General features: G+C 35.1%; 1 protein-coding gene across 2 annotated transcripts in view; it reads left to right on the forward strand.

Annotated features, from left to right (window-relative positions):
* Window positions 1–12,704, forward strand: part of LOC117181633 (fatty acid synthase-like) — a 149,286-nt gene that overhangs the window by 112,050 nt on the left and 24,532 nt on the right. For both annotated transcript variants that reach the window (XM_033374517.1, XM_033374519.1), the window contains exons 10-11: window positions 5,123–5,649; window positions 5,858–6,141. In XM_033374517.1, coding sequence (XP_033230408.1) covers window positions 5,123–5,649; window positions 5,858–6,141 — 811 coding nt within the window. The remainder of the gene's footprint in view (window positions 1–5,122; window positions 5,650–5,857; window positions 6,142–12,704) is intronic.

The raw sequence follows: 12,704 nt of genomic DNA on the forward strand, positions 1-12,704 counted from the left end.
AAACTTGATTTTAATGTCATTTTAATCAAATTTGAAGCAAATTTTCACTTTTCGCGATTTTCTGCCTTTTCATTGCCGTATGGTGGGTTGAAATTTTTGTAAGAAAAAAATCAAAACATGGTTTTCGATGTATTTTTTCCCGTAGAATTTGATTCTGAAGTCAAAAAATTAAAATTTTTCTTTATTTTTTTTATTTAAAAAAAACATGAAAAACCCGTAAAAAATGAGGTTTTTCGATCAAAAACCCATAAAAAAGTAGCTGGACCCTACTTTTTTATTGCAAATTCGGATTCAGCGTCGAAAAATACATAAGAATATATAGGTCTGGTCAATTGCACAGACACTTTTGTTTTTTTTTGTGGGCCTGTGTAGTTAAACGATGTTTTTTGACGCATTGATTTACAGACATGGCCGTGCCATTAGTATTTGGATTCAATTTTTAATATTTCAGAATTTCAGAATTTCTGAGCCATTTCAGAATTTTAAATCTATATGGAAAGGAAGGAGGGTGTCTTAGTACCATACAGTCTGTCATTTGGGTTTGGGGGGTATTTTGTATTAGATTACGTAAGATTTGCAGTTGCCTTAAAAAAGTGGTAAAACTATTAATAAAGATTTATGACCTTTCTGTGCCATCAATTTTGTATATCAAAATTGCCAAATAAATAATTTTACTTTGTCATGAAATTTGTTTCTAACTGTTTCCAAACATTATTGATAGAAGAGAACATTTAAATTGTAAATTATTGTTCAATATTTCGAAATAATTTCGTTCTCACACTTCTGCTACCGCGCTATAATTCCTTAACTTGTTTACATTCCCAGAGATAAAAAAAATTAAATAATGGGAAAAACTTGTTTTGACGAAGACAAAAAAACTTTTTAATTTTAAAAATAATTTTGAATGATTTTCAGATTTTTTTTTCATGATTTGTGGGAAAATTTTAAACAGTTAATCTTTAATTTAAAAAAAAAATCAAGTTTAGAAGATTTCAGAATGTTTAGAAAAAATATAGAAGACTTGAAGACAATTCTGTTCATTTTTTTAGGATTTAAAGAAAATGTAGGTAAACTCCATGTTGCAGGTCGTCAAGAGAATGAAAAATATATTCTTGAGATTAATGGGAGAGATTCATCATTTTTTACTAATAAGTTTTAAGGGAAAATTGAAATTGATTACAAAAAGTTTGAAATTATTTCCTAACATTTTAAAAAAGTGTAAAAAATTGGTAAGCAAAATTTTGCCGTAATATAAAATTTAATATACATTTGAGTGAATTTGAGAGATACTTATAACTTTTAAAACGGTTCAAAACAATGAACACTTATAAAATGTTTCAAGACATTTGTAAAAATCCCAGATGATAAAAAATATTCTTCCGGTTCCTGAAACCATTTTTTTTAGATTTTTTGATTTGAAAAGTGAACTTTGAGAGAAAATTTAAAGACATTTAAAGATATTTGTAAATATTTCCTTATATTTCGGGAAAGAGTAGAAGATTTTGAAGCAAAATGTTTCAAGCTGGTAATATTGAAAAATAAAAACAAAAATAAAACCATTTAATTCCACAAATATTTAGAAGTTTTAAAGAGAATAAGACGATTTTTAAACTGTGGAAGATTTTAAAATATGCAGATTTATTTTAATGTTCAAACAGGTCTGGACGTAAAAAACAATCACGTGAACTTACCAATACTACTATTTTCCTGAAAAAATTTAAATTTTCAATAAAAGTGTGAGAAAGCAAATAATCATATCGATGGGTTCTAAGAATATTCAGCTAATGTTTTCAGAGGAACAAATAACCTATCATTTTTCGGAAAACTTCCTACGAATTCAAAATTCCAGTCCTTTGTATTACAGCTTGTAATTTAATATAGTTTCCTATAAGTTTCAAAACATAAATTTTCATTTCCTTTAACGCTTTTATGTGTTTTCTGAATTTCTTACAAAATGCAGTTATCCAAATTTTTATCCGTAGCGGAAAGATGGCTAAAGCTTATTTGTAATAAGATGATATACGCTTTCTCAACAGGAACGAAACAATAGCCTTATATTCGTAGATCCCTTTGATATGGCGAAGTACCACATTCTTTTGAGAATAGGCAAATAAATTGTATTATTATTCAAACCAATGGGACAAGTGTAAAAAAAAATGCAGAAAAATGTTGAGTATTTTAAAACTGCATGAGTGCTTTGATAGATTTTTCTAATTAAAAGTGACGGTTATTGAGAACTGCAGATAAAGTTCTGATTCAACCCTCTTTTACTCGGCAGATTAAGAACCTACTGTATAGAGTTCGAAAATAACGTTGGATACATTTATTCAAGCAAAATTTGTGCTCGTTAGAACATTTTCATTTGAATATATCATAACATTTTGTAAAATCTGAGTAGGTCTTTGAACCTACTTTTATTAGGTAAATAGTTGAAAAAGAAATTCTTGATTCTAGAGAACAATAATATCAAACGAAAACGATGAACCATCTCACATTGTAGTTAATAAAATAGAATGATTTTTACCCAGCGTAATAATTTAAATAATTTAATTATAAGAAGCCGGTGCTGTATATATAACTTGTAATTCCATTTCTTAGTGTTTTCAGGTCAGGTGTTCAGGCACGTCTAGACCCATCTAGTTCCCATCTTTATGAGATGTAATTGGAAGTTTCTTATAGCGTGAGATTTGAAAAGAATTCTTTCCGAGATAAAGCATAATATATACAGGGTGACTTTTATAAGCTGAAACTTTTTACATATCTGGAAAAATAGGCACCTCATGAAAAAATAATATGAATCAAAAGTTTCAAGTTAAAAAAATCACCCTGCACACACACACACACATTCACACATATCTATATCAAAGTCGTTTGAAACTCAGCTTATATTGTGGGTCCTCTCAGGAAAAGCTGGCGTTTTACCAAAAATATATGGGCTCTGTCGAGGACCTAACCTTGGTGATCGAAGCCGATTTTTAGAAGATTCGAAAATAAGTCAGGGACCTTCTTGCATTTGGAGCTACTCTGGGGGAACCATGCTAGATGATCGCTGGACGCTTTCGAGTAATGAACACACACGCATACATATCTATTAAACTCCAGTTTAGTCCGTCGAATCTGTGGATCTAACTGATGACCTAAGTGGGATCGATCCATCCACCCAAAATCTGACAGTATTCTCCAACTTCAGACGTTTAGGGAGGCTGTTGAATAACTGAGTTGGTGAGGATCACTTTGCCAGTGACAAAGGAGGACGTCGTTGACTGTGCGATAGGTATACTTGGCACTGGATAACTATTATCCCAGAATCTTAGCAACAACGAGACTGCCGAGATAAAAAAATACTCAGCGAAGATGGCCGGATTCGGAGTATTGTTTTAAAAATAAACACGGTTGGGATACAATAGGCTTTATAATTTAAACAACAGGGGGTGATTCGCCCCCTCCCCCCTTACATTAAAGATAAGTAACTATTGGGAAAAATGGAACAAGTTACGAGAGTGGTACTAGTTTTTATTTCCACTGACTTTTTTTTCAACTCAGTGACCGAAGGGATGATGTTCTAACCACCTCAAGACACCACTTTTGCACGAATATCATTTGAAATTTACTTAAAGGAGTGTTAGAAATATTATATTTGGACTAACAAAATATTTCGCATGACATTCACTAACCACTAACTATCCAGTCAATTCTCCAAGTATTTAAATTTTTTTATTAATATGTATGAAATCGAAGAAAAGTTTGGAAAATAGTGACATCAGTTTAATTTGTACAATTATGAATCGCCATATTGGATTCGCGATTTTGAATTATTTATATTTTCATATTACGCATAAAATTAGCTTCACTAAGATAATACATTTCTTTAAAGATTAAAATACCATCTCTCATCATCTTTAAACAGAGTCATCAAGTTCTACATTATTTTTCTTGCCAGCTTTGGAATTAGCATGCAAAAATCTACTAAAAAGCGTATGTCAAAAATAAAATAAAATATTCATACGCATGCGGTATTCAATGAAAAAATTTTGTACAGAAATTACTAAATTCAAGATAGATTTTCAAGGTTAAAATTTTTGGTTTATACTGTCTCTATACTTTTCCTATATTCGATAAGCATTTATTTTTAATTAAAAAAATATATCCCTCTAGGTCACTTCTATTAAAAGTTCTTTGATTTTTAAACCTAATTTAACGGATGAGCTCTAACATGGCCCCAATTGATTGACCACATACCTTTTGTCCTTAAAAAAATTAAAGACCTAAGTCTCTATCCTAGCGTGCATCTTTTGCCTCATTTATCTTAGCTGTTCTATTCCCAGATTATTTAGCTTTCAGCTACTGAGTCTAATTAAAATATTTCCACCATTGTTTTCTAACTGCATCACCTCAAAAAACGTTTACTCTTATCAATTAGAACTTAAAGCATATTACACAAAATATCACATTAAACTAAAAATGTTACGTACGTTTCAGTTATTTATTTCAAAGAAAATGCAGTATTTTCTGTCAAGAATTCTTCTCTGAACATTGTCATGAAAAGGATAACGACATCAATACTAGGCGCATTTTTTGTCCAAAGTTACATATCTTTACAGAGCAAGGACACAATTGAGCAATGTCTACTATAGGTCCATAGCTCTCCTTTCCTGTCCTTCTTCGTGTATTATCTTCGCACATTCGTTTGATGTCCACTGAAGGCATGAAGAGAGCGGATTGAGAAGTGACAGATGTTTGAAATTTGCATTTTCAGTAGATATCCCCGATCTAAATTTCATATTTTGTTAAGAAATATTAAACGAAGCTTTAAAAAAATACATAATTATTGGTGGCGCATTTTTGAACATCTATTTTTTAAGATTCTTCAATAGTGAGTCATCAGGAAAAAAAATGAGAAGTGAATCAAAAGTGTAAAAAACGCATAGTATGAAGCTACGCATAATAACGTCTCTCTGCTTCACAGCCACTTATTATAGAACGCTATATGTAGTATTAAATTCAGGTGACCTAATATTGATGCCGTTACTGAAAACTAACTTGATTTCTCATTATCAGCTCATGTTTAAGTTGTTGTAAGACATTTAAAACAATGTACAGTTTTGATTAAATCTTTTCACAGAAAAACAAAATCTTTGTGCAAGAAGTGTGTTATTGCTATATTCCTTACCACAGTACTGGCGCAGCTCCACTGAGGGCCAAGTTGACAGATAGCTTGCATAAAGTTATACAAAGCCCTAAACCACGCAGCTGTAGATGGCTTAGTACTTCAATGCCACGAAATGAATGGACAACACCGATAGCACGCTTGGCTTCAGCCGAATACTTTGCCAATAACCTTTTGAAACCCGTCCTCTTTCAAGAAACATGCTCAGAAATGTCTAAAGATGCCGCAATTATTGAAATTGGTCCGCACGCTCTGCTTCAAAATATTTTGCAAAGTTTGACTAAACCTAGTGTTCTTAATGTAGCTTTGATGCAAAACCATCACAACGATAACACATATGTGTTTCTGCGTGCTCTTGGAGAATTATACAACATAGGTTGTCAACCGCAAATTCACAAACTGTATCCTAAGATACAGTATCCTGTAAGTCGTACGACTCCTATGATTTCCCCTATCATAAAATGGGACCACTCAGAAGAATGGTACGTAACACAGTGCAGTGATGAAACTCAGAATTTACTAGTTATGATTCTCTTTTACATTTTTCATTACACACGCTTAAATTTAATAGTTAAGAACGCCTAAAGGCTCGATTTCTAAATTATTTTCCGTAGGTAATATTGACTTTTATATTAAATGAAACCGACCTGCAGTTTCCGAAAATTTTCCCAAAATAGATTTAATTTCCAGGTACGTGACAACATATAATAAAAATGAGAAAATAGTTTCTGGAGAAAGAGTAGCAGAAGTCACCCTCGATGATGAAGATTATGAATACATGTCAGGGCATATAATAGACGGAAGAAACCTCTTTCCTGCCACTGGTTACTTATATTTGATCTGGGAAACACTTGGAATGATGCGTGGCGAATTGTATAGTGAATTTTCAGTCGTATTTGAAAATGTTAAGTTCCAAAGAGCTACAACGATACCTAGAGTAGGATCTATTCAGCTGATGCTTATGGTGCAAAAAGGTAAGTGTATTCAATATTTAAAAAAAGCTTTAAGTAACTTTCGCACGGTCTTACTGGGAGCACACGGAGAAATATAGAGATTGAAGAATAGAAATAAAAAACTTTAATATTAAACCATAATGTATAGATACCACAATATAACATATAATATCTTCTATTAAATATACAAGATATTGAAGAGAAATTTCTGTTTATATTAAAAGAATAAAAGTGTAGCGTGGAGACAACTGATTTTAACCCAGCTTCGTCCATGCCCTAAGCAATCGTCGTGTGTTTTGTAGTTTATCGGATATATGTTACGTTACAAAATATGGTGGAAAATGTTTTAAACGTTTTTAGATATGGATATCATAATTTTTTAAAGAAAATTGAAAAATATTTTTTTAATATTTTAAATTCTGCCCTTCAATCACTTGGCTAAATCTGTCAATCTTTGCTTTCTTTACTTTGGCTTTTAGAATTGAAGCATCTAGACGGAATGTTGCACTCTCCTCACTTCTGATGTTAAAATTCTGGCCAAGGGTCTCGGCCATCTGCTCCGCGGCTATGAATAGAAAAGCTGCTTTGGCAATCTTTTCCTAGTTCCTAACAATTTTTAGGAGAGATTAGCACTTATGCATATAAATGTGGCGATATCAAGGACCATTAGCTCTTTCTTCGTCCATTGAACCGTCCTTAACGGTTAGAGCAGACCCAGAACGGCAAGCATGTCAGTCGAAGAGTAACTAGTGTGTGGGTTTGTGTGTACTTATGACAGAAAAAGATGAAACGCTTAAAAGGCTCGATGAATCAGCAAAAAACTGTTGCTTCTCCCTGATCCATCTCTCCCTCTTTTGTGCTTATCTTCTTGCGTCAGATAATACACATATTTTGTCAATAATATGCCGATTGATTGTCAGCAGCTTTGACTTCTTCAGTCTGTGATTGAAGATCTTCAGTTATTGAGCGGACTTTTGAACCCTTTCGGAGCCAGTCGCACTCGTTCCGGTTGAAATCAAGAAATCTCACGGATTCAAAAGGATTGGTGGTACGCATTGATAAATGGATATGGTGAGGGTTCGAATTGAAAAATTTATTTGGTAAGAGTTCGGATTGCAAAATGGATTTTCTATGGGTTCAGAATGAAGTTGTTACTGATACATGAATGAAGAAGGATTAATAAATAAAACATGGATTGAGATTTGGATTTAATTTGAAATTGAAACACAGCTTGAGAAAGGGAGAAGAGGATTGAGCCGTATCTTGTTCACCGCTTAAAAGACGTGGTACATTTTTCGCGTTTCAAAAAACGTCGCATTTCGCTCGCTGTGCAAGGGACGTCGTATCGCGTCCGCATTTTAAGAAACGTATATCACAAAGTTTAAGTTCTTCAGCTTGTACTAACTGAGAATGTCATGATTTCCGCTAAAATGTGATACAAATTACAACTCATGGTCTTTATTTTTTTATTACTTGGTGTACATCCAGGTAGTCAGATTGGCCGATTGCGGAGTATAACTGGCACGTTCAGTGGTATTTCATGTAATAAGTACCTGCTGTAAATACAGATGGTGAGAGTGGCCGATTAAGGAGCCTAGATAACGCGATCCGTACTTTTTCATGAAATAAATACCTGGTGAATATATGGGTAGTCAGGATATCGGATTATAGAGTCTAGCTGGCGAGCTCCATAGTTTTTCGCGCAATAAGTACCTGGTATATATGTTAAATGTCAGGGTGGATGATTACGAAGTCCTGGTGGTGTGCTTCATAAATTTTCATTCTTGGCATTCTCATTCATAATTTTGTTTCGGCATACTCTTTAAGGGTGTAGATGGAAAAATCGAGTCTGTTCAGCAGCCATTTACGATGAAAATTCAAAAAGTTAAAGCAATCAAAAAAATTTTCAGACCACTTTTTTCAAGATTTGAAAATTATATTAACAGATATTTATATTTTAAAAAAATGAGAATAATTGATTCACCTGAGTTTTTCGACCAAATGAAAATGAGCAAAGTTATAGCATTTTCAAAATCCAAAAAACCAAATTTAAAAACAAACATTTAAAGCTAAACAAATCGTGATATAGGAAAAAGTTAAGAGAAAGGAAACATTACTCTTTGAAGGCCCTACATGATTATCTGAACAGCTTTTTGAATTTTTATTAGAAATCAAAAATTCTAATTTTGCTCGCACAAAAATTAATGAAAATTTAATAGTATAAAAAAAGTATCATAAAAACAAGGCAATAAACATACGTATGATTCAATATAAATTCATAATATGAATTGTAATGGCATAAATATACGAAAATGAGACGTGTTATAGCGTAGCTAAGAATATAATGTAGTGCAAAAATTTATTTTTCAATATCTGAATAAGCAATCCCAAGCCAACTTAAATAAATAAGTATAATATCCATGTGATATAAAAATGTGTTGAACATAATATAGAAAAGTTAATTTTTTTGATAAAATCGAGTGCAAAACACGAGATACGTGATGAGAATATAATCTCTAACGTCAAAAGAGCTTTACCAAAAGAGACTTCACAATCACCAAATTAACGTTTGAATTTCAAGTCTTTGCGCAAATGTGGAATACATACAAAGACAGAGCGGGTAGCGCAATGTAAACATACAATTCTGCGCGAAGCGCTATTTGAATACATCATCGAGCGCGAGAACTGACAGTCGCGGGGCCTAGTTGAGTCGTGCCCGATGCAGATGTGCCCGATCGGAGGACACTTTTTTTTCATTCTTTCCCCGTGATAGGTGATAACGGAGTTTAGTTAGCAAGCTCCGTAGTATTTTATGTAATAAGTACCTAGTGCTCATCAGCTGTCCAGATGATGTAAGTAAATGAGTGAGTGAGTGGGTGTGTGAGTGGTTGAGTGAGTTCTATATCTTTAACAGTCTTTAACGTTTTTTTAAAAACATGTAAATTTGAGAAAATTTGTGATGACATATACCAGTTACTTATTTCATGAGTCATTCTGTATGTCATCACCTGGGATCTGTAACCAGTCACCCTGATAATCTGTATACACCAGGTACTTATCACATGAAAAACTACATACCGCGTCAGCTAGACTCCGAAATTGGTCACCCTGACTACCTGAATGTACACCAACTACTTGAAAAAAACTAGAAAGCGCACCAGCTGGACTCTTTAATCGGCCACTATGTAAAGTTATATTGCCGTAGAGGTTTCAGAGTTGTATTTTGTATCACATTTCAGTTTATGTCATGTCATCCTCATTTTTAGTGGCATAATTAATTCTAAATGAAATATTGCAACTTTGCGAGATACGTTTCTTAAACTGCGGGCGAGATACGACGTCTCGTGAACAGCGGGCGATATATGGCATAACTTGAACAGTGAGCGAGATACGTTTTTCAAACCACGGAAAAGATACAACGTAACTTGAGCGGTTTTTTGAAACTGCAAGCGAAATACTATGCCCGTTCAACAACGGACGAGATACGACGTCTCATGAAAAAAATCAGATACTGCGTTTTTTCGCTCATCCGTTGTTATAATAAGTACTTCTTAATAAGCTCAAATAGGAATAAAAATTACAAATAAGATTCATGCTTAGGAACCTGTAACATTCTTGTGAAATTAGCCCTAAAATTGATCATTTTGCCTGTTATGCTTAAGATGGTCAAATAAATAAATAAATTAACTGTGTTGCTGCCTCCCAAACGTCTCACGCACCCTGAGAACACTGAGCGACGCTAAAAAGTCCGCCTTCTGCGTTTTCCCCGCAAGTGTCTTAACACTACGTAGAAACGCAGGAATGCTTGTCGAGATATTATCCAGTTTCAAAAGCACCAATTATCAGGATGAATCGCTTGAAAGAATATAGAGTTAGAACCATTTTAACTGTCTTATAAAAAAATTATACCTCTTTTTCATTCAATTCTCCTTAGCTGTGAAGTTATTGTCGGCTGATGCCGAAAATTAAATAATAAACATAGTTCGTTTCGCAGAATGAAGAAGAACTATGCCAGGCCTCGAGTGTGCAAGACAAACAATTGTCGAGAATATGAAGTTCCAGCCTATGCGGCACATCTTATTTTCGACAATTAACTCTATCTCCTTAGGAGCATTTGGCAGAGTGGCAATAGGGTTAATGCCGTAAAAGTTCCGGACATGGTGAGAAAGAACTCTTATGTTAGTATTGAATTGTGCACCTGTATGTATATTTGTCCTTCTTTACTTGGAGAACTTGATAGTATTTAATCTAGATGCTTGGGATGTGCTCGACACGCTCTGCATCTATTACGATGTACTGAAGAGAACATGACACCGCATTATACGCCAAAATAAATAAATAAATCCGTGCACGACTTAAAGCCTGGTGATTTTGGGAGAGCAAAGTTCAGGTCACACGATGTGAACCAACTTTTTAAGTTTCTGCAAAAGATGCACTGCATCCTTTTATCAAGGAGCTTTTTCCGGAAGCTTCCCTCATCTGCTTTCTTGATCCTGGCAGTAACCTCCTGAGCGGCTTTAAATAAAACCGCTTATTTGGTAGTAACATGACCTGAACTGCATGCTTTTGTTTATGTGCATAAACTTTCGTGACCTGATTCCCAGGCATCTGAGCTCGTCCTTTATGCATGGAAGTACTTTAAGTAAAGAGAGTACTACCAGAAAAGCGAAAATGTTCGTTACAGATACTTCGTTTGTCAAAAACATTTCGGAGGACCAAATCTGTCATTTAAACTTTGCGGCACGCTTAGGTATATATAAGTCTCTCCAGCGCCAAAGTATGTTTGTCATAAGAACAACCGCAGGTTTTCGTGGAGAGCGGATGTATATCTGAGAAACTGCACACATTCCCCGCGGAATCAAAGTAAAATTTCAACCGTAATCACGTTTCACGACCGTGAGATAGGTGATTATACCCTGTGACGGACTTAATACGATGATATGGCAAAAAGTCGTGCACCCTAAAGACACCGAGCGACCCAAGAACGGCAGCCTTCTGCGTTTTACCCGCAAGTGTCTTAGCATCTTGTTGACACAAAGGAATGCTTTTCAGGCTATTAAACAGTAAAAGCTCGGCACCTCCAAGATATGCGGTAATTCTCATTCTCGGTAATCTAAGCATTGTGCCTGTGGATGTAGGTCGTTTTTCGCATGAGTTGGGTAACCAGATAGTATGTGTCCTAGAAGGTTGGGGTATGTATGGCACGCTCCTCTTGCGGAGTAGCTGTTTAGAAAATATTTTTTCCTGTGCTTCATTAATCAGGGCTTTCAGAAGTGATGACTAGAGATTTTATAGGATCTGATGCATTTTGCTGTACCCTGATATTGAAATGAAGACCAAGTCTTTCAGCACTTACCTCTCCCGCTTTGTACATAAACGCTTCTTTGCTCACCTCTTTGGGGTTCCGGCTCATTTTAAGACCAGGGTTCCTTCCGTGTGTGACTGTGTTTTGTACTCAGAATAATCCTGTTGTGAAGACATTCAAGAATTGGTATTCCGTGACCACCTTAACGGCGTGAGATGTGAAGTCGCGGAACAGAAGACATAACGTGCATGCTTACGTTTATGTGTATAATCTTTCGTGTCCTGATATCAAGGGCTCTAAGCTAATCCTTCGGCCATGCAATCCCTCCAAATGAATAGAGTAATATCGGGACAGCAAGAATGTTCGTTGCAGATACTTTGTTCCTTGCCGACAGTTCGCGAGACTAAATCTAACGGACGAGACGTTTGTATCTGCTTCTGGGACTATTCTTTACAGATGTCAAATCCTGAATGCGACATTGTGACTCGCCCAGGTATTTATAAGTTCCTTCAGTGAAAATGTGTCTTACAGCGCTTCTACCGATGAGCTCAGGGTCTTCAAAGATGCCATTACGTTTTTCTCGCTTTAAATAAACCTTGGCGCATTTGTCTCACCCGAATTCAATTCCTATTACCTTAGGGTATCGTTCGACAATCCCTAGAGATAGATGTATTTGCTCTTTGTTTTTAGCATAGATCTTGAGATCGTCCCTATAGTAGTCTGATAAGTACCTGAAAATTCTAAGAGATGGCATTAGTATTCACTAATGTAAAACATTTTCGTCGAGCTTGATCCTTCAAATGACGCGTGTCAAATCTTCAGCCACTTATGTTGACGCATTTACAAGTTACAGCACTGAGAAGCGACTAACCTCCGAGTTTTTTTTAATATGGAAAAATCTGAGTTTCGAGTTTTGATCAAACACTACTATCTTCGCAAGAAAACGATATCCGAGACCAAGGCCAAGCAGGATAAGTATTACCCGGACTCTGCACCGTCGATTGGAATGATTCATAAGTGGTTTACCGAGTTTCGTTGTGGCCGTACGAGCACAGTTGATGCTGAACGATCTGGGCGCACAAAAGAGGTCACTACACTAGAAAATGTCGTAAAAATCCATGATATGATGTTGAATGATCCCAAAGTGAAATTGAGAGAGGTAGCTAATGCTGTAGTAATATCATTGGAACGTGTGGGCAATATCGTGCATTCAGTTTTGGGCATGAAGAAGCTCTGCGCGCGATCGGTGCCGCGTTTGCTCACAGTGGACCAAAAACGA

Source organism: Belonocnema kinseyi, chromosome 10 (genome assembly GCF_010883055.1).
Source record: "Belonocnema kinseyi isolate 2016_QV_RU_SX_M_011 chromosome 10, B_treatae_v1, whole genome shotgun sequence".
NCBI lineage: Eukaryota > Metazoa > Arthropoda > Insecta > Hymenoptera > Cynipidae > Belonocnema > Belonocnema kinseyi.